The sequence below is a fragment of the Limanda limanda genome, chromosome 13 (genome assembly GCF_963576545.1).
Source record: "Limanda limanda chromosome 13, fLimLim1.1, whole genome shotgun sequence".
Taxonomy (NCBI): Eukaryota; Metazoa; Chordata; class Actinopteri; order Pleuronectiformes; family Pleuronectidae; genus Limanda; species Limanda limanda.
In genome coordinates this window covers 24,120,984-24,138,351 of record NC_083648.1, presented here as the reverse complement: position 1 = coordinate 24,138,351, position 17,368 = coordinate 24,120,984, and the positions used below count along the sequence as shown (strand labels likewise).

General features: G+C 40.3%; 2 protein-coding genes across 2 annotated transcripts; one reads left to right on the top strand and one right to left on the bottom strand.

The window, feature by feature from the left end:
* The first annotated feature begins 543 nt into the window (after positions 1-543).
* Positions 544-3,564, top strand: LOC133017566 (ankyrin repeat domain-containing protein 45-like). The gene is made up of 5 exons (XM_061083675.1): positions 544-778; positions 1,993-2,160; positions 2,257-2,342; positions 2,872-3,004; positions 3,527-3,564. The coding sequence occupies exons 1-5, from the start codon at positions 544-546 to the stop codon at positions 3,562-3,564; spliced, it is 660 nt and encodes a 219-aa protein (XP_060939658.1).
* Positions 3,565-4,586: 1,022 nt separating this feature from the next.
* On the bottom strand, positions 4,587-17,346 carry bpnt2 (3'(2'), 5'-bisphosphate nucleotidase 2). The gene is made up of 8 exons (XM_061083775.1): positions 16,775-17,346; positions 14,886-14,958; positions 13,759-13,905; positions 10,990-11,149; positions 9,195-9,290; positions 8,886-9,047; positions 8,428-8,562; positions 4,587-6,971 (listed from the first exon to the last, which is right to left on the bottom strand). The coding sequence occupies exons 1-8, from the start codon at positions 16,891-16,893 to the stop codon at positions 6,829-6,831; spliced, it is 1,035 nt and encodes a 344-aa protein (XP_060939758.1). The 5' UTR covers positions 16,894-17,346; the 3' UTR covers positions 4,587-6,828.
* Between the last annotated feature and the right edge of the window lie 22 nt (positions 17,347-17,368).

Below are 17,368 nucleotides of genomic sequence, written 5' to 3'. Positions count from 1 at the left end.
TTCGATTGGAATTCAGTGAAAAAGTATTTTGTTTTCGACTGCGTGTTAAACACTTGGCACTCATTGTCCACTTTTTGTTTCCTTGATCCTCTCATTTTACAGAAGGGCTCACAGGGCAAAGGGAAAAAGTGAAGGGAGATCATGTGCCTTTTCAAGCCCTATACACCACACTCCCTGGCAAACTTCATTTAGCTGACGCTTTTATCCAAAGCAACTTACAATAAGTGCATTCAACCCCCAGGGTTCAAACCCAGAACATCAAGAATCAAGAAAGTACGATTTCTTCAAAAATAAAGCAAAACTACAAAGTTCTATAAGTATGTGCCATTTAAGTGCTACAAAATTGTTAGTTTAAAAAAAAATAATAATAATTTTTATTAAATTTTTATTTTTTATTTGGACAAGTTCGGCGAGCCGGATTAAAAAGCCTAACGGGCCGTACTTTGTCCATGTCTGGGTTAGACGTTAGAGCGTGGATGACGCTGTCACCATGACAACAGCAGCTTCCTGTCTGGCTCCCAGCTAACATAAGTGAGTGACAACATGTCGTCTGTTGCGGAAGAAATCTTTAAATGTGTGCTGTCCGGAGACTTGGCCTCTATCGAGCAGTATTTACAAGCTGAGCGTGTCGAGGGCGAGTCGCAGGAAACAGACTTTTTCAGTAAGAAGGACGAGCTAGGGAGAAATGCTCTGATAACCGCCGCCATGTTGGGAAAGAGCGACATCGTCCGAGTGCTGGTGAGAGGAGGAGCTCAGGTCAACGAGCAGCCTGCGAGCGGTGAGAGCTGGGTTCAATTATGTATATCATATGGAATATTATATGAAGTAGGCTTCTGCTTATCAAGGACTAAATATATTTATAAATAAAATCTGAAATGTACAGTTACATACAAATACTATTACAGTATTCTTCTACATGTATACATTCATTTATTTATATATTTCTACATCTATGTTTCTATTTCTGTATCACTACATTAATTTACTCAGCAGTTCTAAATTTATTTTTTTCTGTTTCTACATTTATAAAAAATGGCCTTCATAACTGCTCAGGTTTAATCAGGTTGACTCCAATGCTAACTGGAGATTAATTATAGCCGTTGAAGTTCACTAGCTATCTCTGGCTAATGTGATCCCTTTCCACTGTAATGTGTTAGCCAAACCTCTTCTAAACTTTGTTTTTTTCAATCAAGTTAATTTATTTAGAAATTAATCCAAACACACATGTTTGTATGAACACACAATATATTTGTATGTCTGTTTCATATATACATCTCTATTTGTGTGTATACTGGATAAATGAATATGCAGAATCTCTCAGTAGGATGTACAGTATACTCATAGCTGCTATGATCAGATGTGATACACTTCTCCAGACAATGTATAGGCCATGAATCCATTTTATCCATCAGCACCAGGTGGATGTCACTCACTGTAGAGTTGAATGTGACTGTAAATCAGGTTATAATGCATTAACTTTACAATTCAAACAGTTACCTAATTTATGTCACTGATAACAAGGGTCCCACTGCAGGACCTGTACTGTGGAGCAGTGGTTATCAACAAAACATTTTTTGTCCTACAAAGCTGGTTCACTTCTTACCAGGTTTAATCATCATGGTTACTGCTCTGACCTAGAAGTCTGCCCAATCAGATCAGTGGAAAACCAGGGTCATTATTTCCACAGGATCTGACAGTGAACCTGTTAGCCACATGCACTTAATACATTTTTGTGATAGATATTTCTATTTAAAAACATTAAGGTTGGGGGGTTTAATCTCAGGCTCCTCCAGTCCACATCCCAAACTGTCCTGGGTAGAAGATACTGAACATGTGGCGACTTTGCCAGCAGTGTTTAAAAGACGATTTATGAATGTAAAGTATGAGTGTGAATGTATAAAACCCTTTGAGGGTCGATAAGACTGGAAAACTGTGATACCATTTACCTTAGCCACCTGCACTGGCCTCAGTTTGATCGCCTTTGTGTCTCAGGTTATTCAGCGCTGCACCTTGCTGCTTGTTGGGGTCACGTGGAGACAGTGAGGACTCTGCTTGAACTGGAAGCTGACAGACAGGCCACGACCTACAGGGGGGAGAGGCCTGTGGACGTGGCTCGGAGATACTCCAAGACAGACTGTGTAGACTGTCTCGACCTGGCAGGTGTGGGCCGGTGACGTTCTGCTGTTATCTTCCACAACCTTTGATTTGTAAAGATGTATGTTACTGTTAATTCTATGTATGTTTATCTTCAAACAGAAGCTAAACAGGACCTGATGTCATATCTAGCCTTTGTTAAGAAGATTATTTCAGACTCAGGGAGGAGCCTCACGAAGGAAGAGAAGGTAAAACATTTCTTTAATTGGGATCAACACTGAAATTAAAGATTATTTATTGGTTTAGCCATTAACATTTCATTAGTTGTAAATGGGATCCATATTTTAGAGTTTAACCCCGAATAATATTTGTGGCATTACTGCCATCGTGTGGGAAACCACAATTGAATAGTAAACCTGTCTGTCTGTCTGTTTATTCATGAGGTCAGTTATTATAAATACTGTAGTCGTGTCACTGCCATCGTACAGTATTAGTGAGTGTCTCTGGGGTAGGGAGGTAGAGCGGGTTGTCTACTAAACTGGGTCAGTAGTTCGATCCCAGTTTAGACTACACTACACTACTGCAAGTAGATGCACTGAGTGAATGTGTGAATGATAAAACTGTCCTCTAAAGTTCCATTAGTGCCCTTTAATTAGAGCCACACCCTATTCTGACTTTTCACTTCTACTGTTACACATTAACAGAAATGTCAGTGTTTCATTGTCTGTTTTTCTTCCCTCTAAGTTCATCGTGTCTCTTCTTTAAATTCCTGCACAGAACCTCTGTACGCGTGCATGTTCTGCAGGGTCAGACTGGATCCAGAGTGTCCAACACCCAGCCTTGTCAGACTTCATCGCCCAGAGGAAAGACATAGAGGACACTCTGCAACCTGTTCTCAGCAAGTTGTCAGGTCAGTTTAAGTATTAGTACAGTAATTTACAGAATCAGTTTCTGAACACAGAAACACATTTCCTCCTCTAATGCAGCACTTATTAATCTGATTAAACTGAATTTTTGCACGTTCTCAACCAGAATGTTTTAATTCATTCAGCTGTTTTATCTGGTGGCAGATAATAACTGTAAAGGTGGACCACTGCAATATGTACACTAAATTATATTCTATACATTAAAATTCTGTGCTAACTTTCTTTTTACATCTCACTGTGATTAAAGTGTGTAATGGCATTATACTTAAGTATCATGTGATTTCTTTTTGCAGCACAAATGCCTGATGAACCACCTTTAAAGGATTAAAACAGGGATGTTGTGAGGACATCATCTCTTCTCCGAATCTCACCTGGAGATAAACGCTGTGTTTTGAATAACGTTTTTTTGGACTTCCTGTAACCGCCTAATGGCTGTCTCATGTTCGATAGATTGAATAGGGGACGTTAACTCTCCTCCTGACTTTTTCTTTGCTGTGATTCTCAAGAAAAGGGATTGAGACCAGTTGAAGTACATGGGGACTAGAGAAAAATGTTTTACTCCACTAACTGTATATATTCAATAAGAGAACACCGACAGTACCTTTATACAGTTTTTCTCCGAGTACTAAATGTTAAATGATTGTCCATTGGGATGTGTAGTTTCGTTATATGTGTAGTGTCTTTATTTTGTGTATCAATTAATTTGTTATGAACATTATAAGACATTATCTTCACAGTTAACTAGTCCTGAAACGTGTCCACTTTATGTTATACAATCAATGTTGATGGACCATGTTGAGAAACGAAAATGTGTAAGTTTTTTGCATAAAATTTAAAATTTATAATAAAAATACAAATTAATCTATAAGGAAAAAAAATCTGTGCTTTCTTACCACATCTCTTGAAACAAAGACATGAGTGAATGTATTAATTTATACATGTACACATACCCAAGAGGCCACTTGTTTCAATTTCAGATGATTCAAATCCCAGAGATGAACTGAAAAATCTGCCTAATTGTAATTAATGTCCTTAATGAGGTCTCTTTAACAGGGTCCTTCTTCAGGATCCGTGCAGAACACAGCAATGAAATATCATACTTGCAGCTGATTCCTGGTCAAGTTTTTTTGAAAATAAGTTACGGAAAAAAATACAAATATTTGAACATATTCTGTTGAGTCACTGAAAAATAAATTCTCTTCGACATAGTAAGTCTTCCTGTTACCACGAGTCACTGGTTTCTGATGACTCAACACAAAGTGACTCTGCCAGGAGAGTGTGGCTCTCACAGCTCCACTGCTTAACGCCACAACGACCGGTGATTATCACACCTCCTTTCAATAGTTTTCACGACCAGATATAGCAGCACATCATGCTCTTTTAAAATCTGCAGTTATGCCTCCCACCTTAACCCTGGGTGACCTTTTGTGAAGCACTTCTATGATATTGTTAGTCACATGACATCACTTGAAGATATTTGTCAGACGTTACCCTCTGGAGCTACAAAAGCTTTTGTCCAACTTTTTTTTAGTCCTTCCCCAAAAAAACCTTTGGACAGACATCGTCTAAAATAGGCAGAAAGTTCCCTTTAATCTTTTTATATTTCAAAATGTCTTTCATGCAGTACATGTGTAGCACAATCCAAGCATTCAAATGTCCATTCAAACAATAACCGTGCTATTTAAATGTCACCGACCGTAACAAATTTAAGTGTTTATCATTCATTGTTATCAAAGCAACATCTAAATAACCCATCCTGAGTGCCGTGGCCACCATCGACAATGTCGACAAAGTCGTCCTCCATTGACAATGTTGTGTTGTGCAGATTAAAGGCACTCTCTGAAACTCAGCACACAAACTCCGACAGCTCTACCTGGGACCCTGAAGCTGCTTGCTTCTTTGAATTGAGCCACGTCATCCATACAGGTATTTATCTTTCTGACAGCTTCTTCTTCTCATCATCATCATCATCAATTATAATCTCCAGGCAGAACATGTTCTGAGTATTTAACTCTTAACCCTGGACACATTTGTTTTGCATCTACACAAGGTTTTTAACAACACACAGGGCGCTGAAACAGAACATGAAACAACTCACTTCTATCTTCAAGAAATTGAGGGGAGTTTAAATTTCACATGGGTTCACGTCAAAAGTCACACAACCAAGTGCCAGTTTAAACACACAGACACACTCATGGCAGACAGTACTGATCGAACCAGTCACTTTTTTTCCCTGCTGTGTAAAGTGAACACAACCATGCAAGTACACAATGTATTGTAACACAGGGCAGAGTCCAGACTCCAAAGGAATATGATGAACAGAACATTTCACAAGTCTCTTCTTGACTGAGATTGTACATAGTGAACGGGAACAGTCTCTGGAGAGATAAGACATGAAAGAGTCCAACCGAACCAAACAGTTTGTAATAGATATGTTATGGTGGTGGTGTGATCAAATACAACAAAGAAAAACTTGGATGTTTTTAAGATGTTCTGACTGATTAGACCTCTGCTCCGTAGAAGGCTTCAATAAACACTTTGCCTTTATCATCATCATCTTTCTTGCACACACTACCAGCCAGGGAGAATTAGGGAAACATCATGGAATACCTGAAAATAGATTTAATCATCCTCAGTGGAAAAGGCACTAAATTTGACTTAATTGAAATTGAATGTATTGTGACACAACGGCGTCACAATATGTATTATGTGGTCTTTCTTGCCTATCAGCCCCCTACATCTATTCAGCATGGCAGCAGTGGAAGGAAAGAGCAGACAATAATGTGACACACAAAAGCACAAAACCAACACAAGGATCTATCGCCTCTGCTATGATAGACATGTAGGAGACACAATGAATGGCACACACTGAAATCATTTTCGACCCACAAACCAAAATGACTGAAAGGTCAAGAAGTACAATTCCAGATTCATCATCTGCTGATCTACAGAACGTTTATAGGTGGCTTGAGTGACTGCATTTGTTGACGCTGAATGAGACAGTGCTTCAGTTTTCTTTTCTTTTACCCATCAGATCGAAACTGCAGTAGAAAAGGGGAGAAAGAGTAATAAAGCACATTCTTGTCAAACCTTTAATTGTCAAATAAAACTGTAAAGACTGTTTCATGATTCCAAGATCCTAATAATTTAGGATTAAGATACAGAGATTAAGATACATTTATTTATCCCAGGATTAAACTGTTTGGCTGTATTTAAGCAAAATTGGTAACTTGATGAAGCTGGCCTTTGCTATGAGTATGACTCGTGAAATAATATAATCTACAGAAAACTTTCCTTCTCTTCAGGACCTACAGTTATCGGTTTACCTTTTTGCAAACATTTTCCCAGACTCACATTCATAAACAGGTGATGTTGTGATTGTTTTGTGATGAAGATGGGACTTGATAAAATGATAATAAAACACATATCTGTCAATCCAAAGGGTTTTTTGTATTCAATATCGCTCCTCGGTTTAACTCTTCACATTAGTCATCCTGTTGTCCTCTGAAGATGAAGGAAAGGGATTCTGGGATGGCAACTGTTGTCCAGTGTTCACTGTGTATGCATGTGAAGAGGAAGATGCACCATGTCTCTTAGCTGCACGTATGTATGTGTGGAGAAGTGTGTGGTCAGAGCCATTCCAGTTTTCAGTTCCACACTCTGAGTGTCTCCAATCACCTGACAAGTAGATGTTTTGTGACCCACGATGATGAAATCGTGCAGAATTGTTTAACGTTTCCAGACCAATCCTAGTTGAAAGAAAAAGGGCCGCCACGTATCACAACCACTGGCTCTTGGTTTGTGTGTTTCAGTGCTTCTCAGGGTCCCAGCTGGGTAGTTTCTCCAGAACAGCCTTATGGTCCACACCCACACTGGCCACCAGTCCTCCTTTGCTGAGCGGTTCACCACTGTAGTCAATGTCCTCTCCTGTTAGGGTCGTCATGTGGCCTCCTGCAATCATAGTAATGATCTGTCCTTAGTAAGGTGCACTACATACATTCAAGTCAACACAGTGATTATAGACACATTCAAAAAAAAGTAAAAACTGCCATTATTACTAAACACATTATCCAAAGCAACTTACAACTTAAAAACAACACAAAAGCATTAGTACCGTCGGAGAGGTTCAGTAATGACTAAAGGCTAAATCGTTTCAATAAGATAAAATGCAGTAGATCAGGTAAAAGAGTGTCACAGTAGTTTGACATATTAGGGTGTAAGACTTATTAGGAGAGAAGCTGCTCTCCGACCAGATGGACCAGTTGGACCAGAAGGAGCATAAGCATGTATGATTGAGCTCTGTAATCAGTGACTTCAGTGTAATTCTGCTGGCCATAGATTATTTTCACATGGCAGCCATTTTCCTCTGACAACAGGCTCACGCTGGGTAGCTCAGATGCTAATAGGAACAGCATAATGTTGCACTTCTGTGATTAACTAGTCATATAAACACATAACCTGACGAACGAACTAACCAACTGAAGAGAATAGATAGTTCAAATTTGGAGTGACATGGGACTGTGCTTCAGGGTTTAACAAATTATACTTGATAGTTCATTAGCTGCCATTGACAACAGGTCATGTTAGCATGACATGAATTTCTGGTCATAAGTGCGATGTAAGAGTTGCATGTCCACTGAGTGAATATGGTCTATGGTTAGCCAGAGGAGGTCAACGAGCAGCAGAGTGACATGTTGTAGACGTGTTCATAGACCATTTGTACTTTTGAAGTATCACTGACACACATTGAGCATGTTTGTTTGTGTGTGCATGACATGTGATGAGTGATATCTTACATCTTAAGTTTCTAAAAAATATCAACAGCCTACAAGTGTTTGGCAGAAAGAAAAAAAAAAAAAATCCTTCATCAGCTAATGGGAAAGAGTGATGAGGTCAGACACAGATACCAATTTTCGCTAAAGTTTGAACAGAACCTATTTATCTCACATTAGAGATTTGTGTTTTTGTCTCTTCTCAATGGTGTAAATTGAGCAGGGCTTAGTTGGAAAAAATGTGATGTCACATACAACAATATCACACTTTCAGGCACCAATCAGGATGTACCAACATTTGAGTCCGATGACAACTGTGGGGGCAATTTGCTTATGTTGCCAGCCCTGTCAATCAAATGTGATCACATCACACCCACACAGTCTTGAAAAAGCAGATCCGTTTCTGAGCATTAAACTCTCAATAAACAGTTTCTAAATATGATCTTGAATTAGATTGTTGCTCATTTAGTTAGGAGCATTTAATGTTATAGAAGAACTTAAAATTCTGGAATGTAGTCCAGTAAACAAAGTGTGTCTATACCAAAAGGAGTCTTGTTTGTGATCTAATTGAAGAAAACCAGAACTTTAACCTGAAAAGGACACCACACAATGGAATATAAGAACTGTTACAGTACCCAGTGCCGTCAGTAGAGCTGCACCAGCACAGATGTCCCATTTCTTAATGAATGTGATGTGGACGTAAACATCTGCCTGGTCTATTGAGGACTTTTCATCTGCTGGCATCTCCAGGAGTGCCAGAACCTTATATCCTGAGAGAGAGAGAGATGACATAACAGATCATGAATTGATATTAATGGCAAATAAACCAGATACATTGTCAAAATAAGAGTGTAACAGATGTCCCATTTCAAAATCATACCATAAAAATACAGATTTAGCCTCTGTCCTTTGAGACCGAAACATTAAGAAGTGTGTGTGTCGTAATGAATGGACTTCTGTGGTCCACAGTAAATACTATGTGTATGTTTACTGAGAACATTTTTTTTGTATTTAACAGCATTTAAGCTTCAACTGCACATGAAATACTTTTAAATGTCACAAACTTGAAAATATGGAAGAATTTTCTACTAACCTGCTCCACCAGCTTCTGTGATTGTTGTGCTGTTTCCAAAAGCATCATGAATATAACTCTTAACTTGTCCAGAGTGGGAACGTGACACAATCACACTTGGAGGGCTGATGCTATAGGACGAGCGGGGATGCATATTCGATCCCTGACCCACAAACGCCCAGGCTGAGGGAGAGATATGACAGACAAAATAAAAACATTGGAGTAATCTTAGACCGTATGGTTTAGCCACAACCAGAAACCAACCATGCAAAGTTCAGAAGGTGGATGTTTAATAAGCAGAAGTGAAGGTGTGGAAGAACACATGCTTACCAGTGAACCCAGTGAATGGCTGGTGTATGACCCCGATGACTGGTTTACCATCTACTGCCACACACACCATTGTGGTCACGTACTGAACAAGGTTCTCTGTGGAGAGAGATGAGCCGGAGTCAGGATCATAAAGAATAGAAAATAAATAAAAATAAAAAACATCTGATGTCATTGATCTCATTGTTACCTCTAGTTTCATCAGATCCTGTCAATATCCACAACAATCAGGATAGTGATAGTGACATTGAACTAAAATGGCAGGTGATCAGTCTGTCGTCCTCCATAGCCAAACTCAATATGAGGGCTCTGTGTTCTTGGTATTGTAGTAACCAGTAATGTGTTCAGACTGACTTTGGCACTGCCAGTCTGGCAACACCTCATCGGTTAGAACGAAGGAGCCTTTGTTCAAGAAGATTTGCACCATGTTATCTAGTTATTCATCCAGCTGGCCAAACAGGAAGAGCAAGCTTACATGCAAGCTTACATTAGTGGTGGAATTATCCAGCCTCCTGAAGGTTGTGCTCACTGAGCTTTGCTGAGAAGATTCAGAACTATGGTCTAGTCAAGGCTCATTTAGGCTAAAAGTCAGCTTTCAGTGTAGCTTATTCAGAACATTTTATAATCTAACATGTTTTCCATGGTTACTGTGCTGTTAACCAGGACACTGTTTCACAGGTACTTTTATTAATGATGATTTTTTTAAACTTTATTTATTTGCACCTTGAGAAAAGTATTGATTGCGTCAACTCAAGTAACTAAACCCGATGCTATGTTTCCACGTGGCCTCTCCGCCCTGCTGCAGAGGAGAAAATAAAACTCACCCCCCATCAAACAAACTTCATGCTCCACAATCAACATCACCAGTCATTTTACAGGTCCTTGGACACTGAATCCATTCCCTAGTCCCTAGTCTCGAACATAGGGCTGGGCGATATAGTAAAAAATCGTATCATGCCATCAGTTGATATCGATATACATCGTGATAAAAATCAAATAACCAGAAAACAACGTTTTGGCACATTTGTGTGTATGTAGAATGTTCTTGTGTATGAACGCTTTTTCACTGCACAATCTGCACAATCTGCTTAATCTGCGGGATGAACTTCTGTCTGCAGGAGTGTGTGTGTGTTTGTGTGTCTGCTCGCCTCTGTCCCTCTTTACACATTAACTGATAATCACATGGGAAATTCACCATCTAGTCCTATATTCTAAAATAGTTATTAATCGATTTGGATCGTTCCCGTCACTTTAACCCTGATGTCCTGACTGTGCATGTCACGTCTCGTGTTGCAGGTTTAAACATCCTGTGTGTGTCCTAATAACTTGTGATCAGTGCTGGTGTTTATTGTTAAGGTGTAAAGTGAGCGCAGGTCAGAGGAGGACACAGACATTGATGCAGAGTTGTCCTCCTCCAGCGCTATTCTCATCATCATTGGCTGTTAGTGTTGTCTGTCAAAACATGGATGGACAAAGTTCTATCAACATGGGACATGTCTTAAATTTCTATCGAGGAAAAGTTATATCCGATAATAATCGCTATCCTTTTATCGCCCAGCCCCGACCCTACACCACCAGTGCACCCAATTCATTTGTTCACATTTACCTATGACTCCCATGAACTGTGAACCCAGATCTAAACCCAATGTTTCACCTCAACTTGTGCTCAGCTCTCCTTCTTATTTAAGTTATTAAAGAGAAATACAACCTCTCAGTTTGTACCACACTAACAGGTGGAACATTATTGTCTAATATGAGCCCAAAAAAGATCATTCAAATGAGGATGTGACATATTCACCTGTATATTCCTGTGTGGCGTCTAAAGGATCAATCCACACTGTGACGCTCTCAGAAGAAGCCTCCTTGCCTCCTTCTATCTTGTCTAGTATGTCAGCTGGAATGTCCCGGCTCCAGGCTGCTTCCTTATCCACCATGCTGTCATGTTCCTCACTGTTCACCTAAAAGCAAAAACATGAAGACAGAATTATGAGTCCTATGCCGCAGGCTTATTTTAAACTTTAGACAGTGGGAAGGCATAAAGTTCTAGGCTTTTTCAGCTGGATTTAAACTTTATCAGGGGTTGGGTCCTTCTGCCCTCCAGGCCATATGAAGGCCCTGCAAGGCAGTTTAACCCACCCTGCAAAACTATTCAGAAATACAACAAAATTACAAATCCATTTTGAAAATGGATCAGATTCAGTGTTGGGAAGGATACTTTCAAAATGTATTTCGTTACAGAATACAGAATACATGCCCAAAAATGTAATCTGTAACGTATTCCATTACATTAACTAATCTGAGTAACGTATTCTGAATACTTGGAATACTTCCGGTTTGTATTGCATTTTTTAAGTGTATGATTGCGGCGTTGTTATAGTCAGTGGAGCAGCAGCAGTTTAAACTCTCTCTCGGCTGATGCGGCGGGCCAGCTGGATGTCCGGCTCCCATCCACTCCCACCTCTGTGCGGGTCCCACCGGAGGCTGAACCCCCCCTGCGCCAAGGCTGCCTCACGTCGTGCAGCGATCGTTTCGTTGAGTCTATTTTAGTTTGAGCTTGACGCGAGCGTATCGCTCCAGGAAACACACTGAAAAATGATTTTAAACGATATTCATGACATATTTTATATGATATAAATGATAAAGTATGCATCCCATAGTTTGTATTCCCCTTCTGTTGTCCTGGAGTTTTAATTTTACCAATTTTACCAATCACATTATTAAATGCCCCCTTCTGACCATCCATACAGACACACAAGCAGTCATAAAGATAAAAGAGAGAGAGGGGGGGACTCCCCATTGGCTTGAGTGGAGAATACGTAATTTACCCTCGACACCCGACATTGAACGGAGCTAACAGCGGAGAAGTTCTTGAAGATGGATGACATTAAATTATTGATGATATTATTAGCGCTGCCCGGCGCTTCAGCGTCCGGTGTGAACCCGGCGTGCCTCGCTGGCCTCCTGCAGAGCCATGACAGCGGAGCTCTGGGAGCGCAGGTCGGTCTTCTCTCACCAGGCGCTGGAAGGGCAGCTTGCGGATCAGCAGCTCCGTAGATTTCTGGTAGCGACGGAACTCTCTCAGAGCCTCGGTCCCGGGCCTGTAACGGTCCCGAGCGGGTAGCGGTGAGGCTTCTTCACGCCGCCGGGGGCCCGGGCGCTCTTACGGCAGCCCTGGTCTCCAGCTGCTTCCTGGGGGCTTTGCCGCCGGTGGATTTACGAGAGAGTCAATAAACTCGTGAAACAGAGAAGTACCGTCATGTAATCCACTGATTTCAACAATGTAACTGTATTCTGAATACCATCTTTTTAATTTGTAACTGTAACGGAATACAGTTACTCATAATTTGTATTCTAAATACGTAACGCCGTTACATGTATTCCGTTACTCCCCAACACTGATCAGATTAATATATAAAGTTTTAGAAAGACATTTTTTTGTTGAAGTCAAAGACAGTCAGGGTTTCTAGTTTTGGAGTATGCAGGAGTATTATGGCCAATTGAAGGGAGAAACAATTGTGACCCTAAGATGTTAGTATGGTTAAGAGTATGAATGTAGAGCATCTTGTTAAGTTATACTTTACTATAGTGAAAATAAATGTATATTTCACACATCAGCATGACATTATCAGAAAGTTTGCAAATGTTGATTTCAAAGAAAGACCCACACAGACTTGGAGAAAATTGATTCTTTTGTGGAGGATGTTTGGTTGTAGTTACATCTGTGTGATATTCAAAGTAATTTCATTGTTTCCCAATAAACTGGGAGATTCTGAAGATTTTTAAACATAGTCCCTCTGAAGGACACACTACAGAGAAGTGTTCCTTTTGTGGCTTCCACCTCCTAAACAATTGTTTAAATTTCTGCGGTGAAATTCTTTCTCTCTCTTATAACTTCAAATTCATGACAAACCTGTGTCCTTTTATGGAGAAATAGAGGCGTGGCAGTATGCGCCTGTCAATTTAGAATGATTCTGATTCACAAGCATACGCAAGGTGGTGAGAGCAAAATCGGTGGTTGCGCACGCATCATGAAGCCAGCGGCGATTTTGCGAACGCACTTATTTTCTTGGAACACTTAGAACATTTCTACATGTTAGTGAATGAGGCCCAATGTTAGTCGGGCAAGTTTTGTGGTGAGTGAGCTGATACGACACAGATTCTCCTTCTGAATGCTGAAACCTCACTCATGAGAATTTGTGAAGGGGCTTCTGAAAGTTGCTGGAGCAGCTGGGACAAGTAAAAAACTAAATTATTCCAAAAGTATCAGTTTGTCGTGAGTAACCATCATGGACTTACGGATATGGTTCAAGATACAAAAAACAAACACTGAGGAGACATTGCAAAAATTGTTCTTTCCCTCTTGCCTTTGGCAGCTTTGTGGTCGATACCAGTCTCTAGCAGGGTCCTGCATTTCAGGTTGAATCAGGTTATACAGATTACATTCATCTTTTAAAAACAGTATTTCTGGAGTTTCCACATTCTACAATTAACGACAAGAACAATGCAGCAGCTATTTAACACAAAGAAGAAAAGAGACTTTTACAACAGCTCCAGTGCTCGTACTCACCGTGACTTCCGGGAAGGTGTTCTTAATGAGGTTATACATCTTTCTGTGGGACTGCAGGTCACCCATGGTCAGCAGCTCATTGGCTCCCTCTTTCGTCTTTCCCTTTGACCTCTCCATCAGGCCATTTTCCTCATGCACCTTCTTCACCTGGAGAAGGAGAAATGTAACTTAAATGCTGCTAAATCTGATACAGCTCAAGGAGCCCAGATGTACAGCTGTGTGTTTTTTTTTAGAGGCTGCAGTCAAAAGCTGTGTCCCAATTCAGGGGGCAGCAATCGATAGCTCCAATCCTGAACAGTTGATGGTATACATGTTTAAAAACACTAAAAATGGCCATTAGAACTTTCTCATTGTGTCCAACTTTAGCTCAAGCTGCTGACGCTGATCATGGAAAGCCTCTGTAGACCAGACCGTCTCATTTCAGTTTGGGCTTCCTCGTCTATGCCTCCCACAAAGACCTCCTCCTGAGACCAGATCCTCCAGGAAACCACTGATTTTAGCCACAGCTACGGTACAATTGTTAATGATTCCACTACAGTGTAGAATGTTGGTTCAAAGAGTTGCATAGAAGGTTTAACATTAGCACAGGGGGACATCGCCTTTAGTGACCCACATAAGACATCTGTACTTAGCAACGGTGACTCAAGTTCTCCTTTCACTTTACTGTCTTGCCACAAATTATCTGCCAACTATACTTTTAAAAAGAGTTATGCAAGTTATGTAAGAAGAGTTTAGTTCAAGCAAGTTAAGTAACTTGAAAAGTTGTCACAATGAAGCCAATAGATTACAAAAACATTGTTGTGACTACTGATAAAGCAAAATGAGACAATGCAATATTTTTGATACATTGGTATTGCCACTAAATTTATTGCATTACCTATAATCAACCAATATTGAACTGACAAGTTTACAAAGCAAACTAATTATAATCCTAGTGATGAAAACATTCATCATTTGTTCTTTAGTATGATACAGTTGTTCTATAGGCAATGTCTGCAGTCCCACATCCTGTGTATTCTCATGACACTGACTAAACAATGATATGCTTCTACACAGAGGGATTTCAAATGCAGTTGTGATGATGACTAATATGTGAGCATTGATCTGCCAAAAAAACATGGTTTTACCTCTCTGCCACCAAGCACAGCCGCCTCCACTGAGATTGCCAACAGGTCCCTCAGATCTACGTTTGTTCTCTGTCTGCAGAGATGGAGGGACAGAACAAGAGTGTGTTAGGCTACAAAACAGATTTTACTCTCACTGAGCGCAATGACACTGACATCAGTAAGAAGGAAACTGTAGCCCACTGCCCCAGTAGTTTTATGAAGGACCTCATATGTTTCTGACGATATGCAGCATCTTACAATCATACTAGTGAGGTGTCAGACAATTGCCAAATGGACAAAACATGATCATATAAAAGTGTTAGAATTTTCATTAAATTCAGAACAAATCTTAGAAAAATTGAAATAAGTAACAAACACAATTAAATAAGGTCTGATAAGGCACAGAGTGACAGCTTTTTGTACTTGTCACTAGGGTTGCAAAGGGGCGGAAAGTTTCCAGAAACTTTCCATGGAAGTTAAGCTCAGGAATTTGGGGAATTTTGAAAAAAAAAAAAACTTCGCTAATTAAACTCTGAGCAATAAATACATCATTCAAAACTCAATTTTAAAGATGTATGGAATGCAGCACACACTGCACGTTGAATTTCAACTCTCCACTGTGCATTCTTCCATCACATGCACAGATAATTCCCAGCATCCTGCACTCTACAGCAGGGCTATTGAGGCCTGCTGTAGAGTGCAGGACTAGTCAGGTAAGTTTCGATGATATTACTGGGGAAAATATATTAGCATGCTGATTGAGGATTGTTCATCTGTTCATCTAGCCTATTTCCATTCATTTATCCATCAATTGTAAAATATTTTTACAGACGATTCCAATTATTTGGCTAACTATTTATATCTCTGGCATTGCATTAGTGTTTTTTTACAAATTTTTTTTTTATCTTATTCTACAGAACAATGCCACGTGCACTATCTTATGTGTGGAGACATTTCACCCCATCCAATGTAGAAGGAAAGGCTGTGTACATTTGCAAATACTGTGGGAAGACTAAGAATGACACAACGATGCAGAAGCATATAGTCAAGTGCCCAAAGTTTCCTCAGGGCTCAAATCAGCCTATGAAAAAACAAAATGTTTATATTTATGTCTGTATATGACAAGGAAAATACAATTAGTAAAAACTACCCACAACATTTCCAGTTTATTCCCGTTAATTCCCGTATATTCCCGTATATTCCCATGGAAAGTTTCCAACTTTGAAAATTCCCGGAATTTTGCAACCCTACTTATCACATGTCTTTTATTAGAAGCAGCAGTTCAATAAAATGTGGCAGCTGTGATGACTTTTAGTCGTCATTTAATGCGAGATGAAATTTCATGACTCAAGATGCTGGTGATATTTGAAATTTTTTAGATTCTAGAGCAAAGAAAAACAGCTCAATCTTTAACAACAATTTAAATAAATATTTTTAACTCTGTTTCTCAGTTTGTGACAGTAGTTCCTAATTCAGATATGACATTTTAGACAGAAGTACAAGCATTTGAGACTAGAATGTGATGGTATAAGGTTCAAGACACCAGGCTGCAGTTTGACAGGAACATCAGATATAATGACAGTTTACAACACCAGCCCAGAAATATTTGAAATACCTTAAGACCAAAGTCAGCCTGATGTAAATGAGAAATGTACCTATCAAACATATGTGATATATTACCCTATAAGCCACCACTCATACCTGGATATGTACAAGCTTATTACATGCTTTGCAGCTGATATGGAGTTACAACACATACAATAGACTGAACACTATCTGAAAAGTAATGATAGCCTAACTTTATAGAAGAGGCGATCAGCAGGACGGTGACGTGTCCCGATCGTGTACATTACAGTTGTTGTCCTCACTCGGGTTATTGAACTCGTAAAGAAACCAGAGGAGAGTCTGACCTGAAAGCAGCCAGGCGGCTGGAGATGACCCCGGCGTACAGGTGGTAGATGACACCGACTCCTAGAAGGAGAAACACCCCGACACCCAGCGGTGACAGCCGGATACCCATCGGAGCCATGGAGCGAGAGACCCTCCGAAGTTGAAACACTGAAGACCCAGTGACACGCGTCCAGAGGAGCTCAGCGTGCAGCACGGCCGGAGGAAGATGAGGGCTAGGTTGACGTGTCACAGGCTAAAGGAGCTAACGGAGCTAACAGCTGCTTCACACCGGCAGCTGGGTTTCAGATAAATGTGTAGACTGTCATGAGGAGGAGACACAGGAGCTGTCAGAGGCCACACACACAAACACCCGGGATAATAAGTATTCGAGCCGCTTAGCTTCGTCCGTCGTCCTCCTCCGGTGTCAGTGGTGTCATGTCTGCAGTAACATTCCGCTCCTGTGAATGTATCCGCTCCTTATAGTCACTGCTCACTGTTCACTGTCCCAGCCGAGTGTTCTTCACAGGTAGAGAGGGAGAACAACCACTCCTCTGTTCCCTCATCTTCCTCCTCCTTACGCACACAGCGGAGGTCACAGCTGCACCGCTTCACTT

What these genes read in the sequence shown, in the direction of transcription:
- LOC133017566 (XM_061083675.1), top strand. Translation starts at nt 544, where the DNA reads ATGTCGTCTGTTGCGGAAGAAATCTTTAAATGTGTGCTGTCCGGAGAC. An exon ending in AGACTGTCTCGACCTGGCAG is followed by an intron (nt 2,161 to 2,256) that starts GTGTGGGCCGGT and finishes ATCTTCAAACAG; the next exon opens with AAGCTAAACAGGACCTGATG. An exon ending in GCCTCACGAAGGAAGAGAAG is followed by an intron (nt 2,343 to 2,871) that starts GTAAAACATTTC and finishes ATTCCTGCACAG; the next exon opens with AACCTCTGTACGCGTGCATG.
- bpnt2 (XM_061083775.1), bottom strand. Translation starts at nt 16,893, where the DNA reads ATGGCTCCGATGGGTATCCGGCTGTCACCGCTGGGTGTCGGGGTGTTT. An exon ending in ACACCTTCCCGGAAGTCACG is followed by an intron (nt 11,150 to 13,758) that starts GTGAGTACGAGC and finishes TTTTGCTTTTAG; the next exon opens with GTGAACAGTGAGGAACATGA. An exon ending in CACAGAAGCTGGTGGAGCAG is followed by an intron (nt 8,563 to 8,885) that starts GTTAGTAGAAAA and finishes TCTCTCTCTCAG; the next exon opens with GATATAAGGTTCTGGCACTC.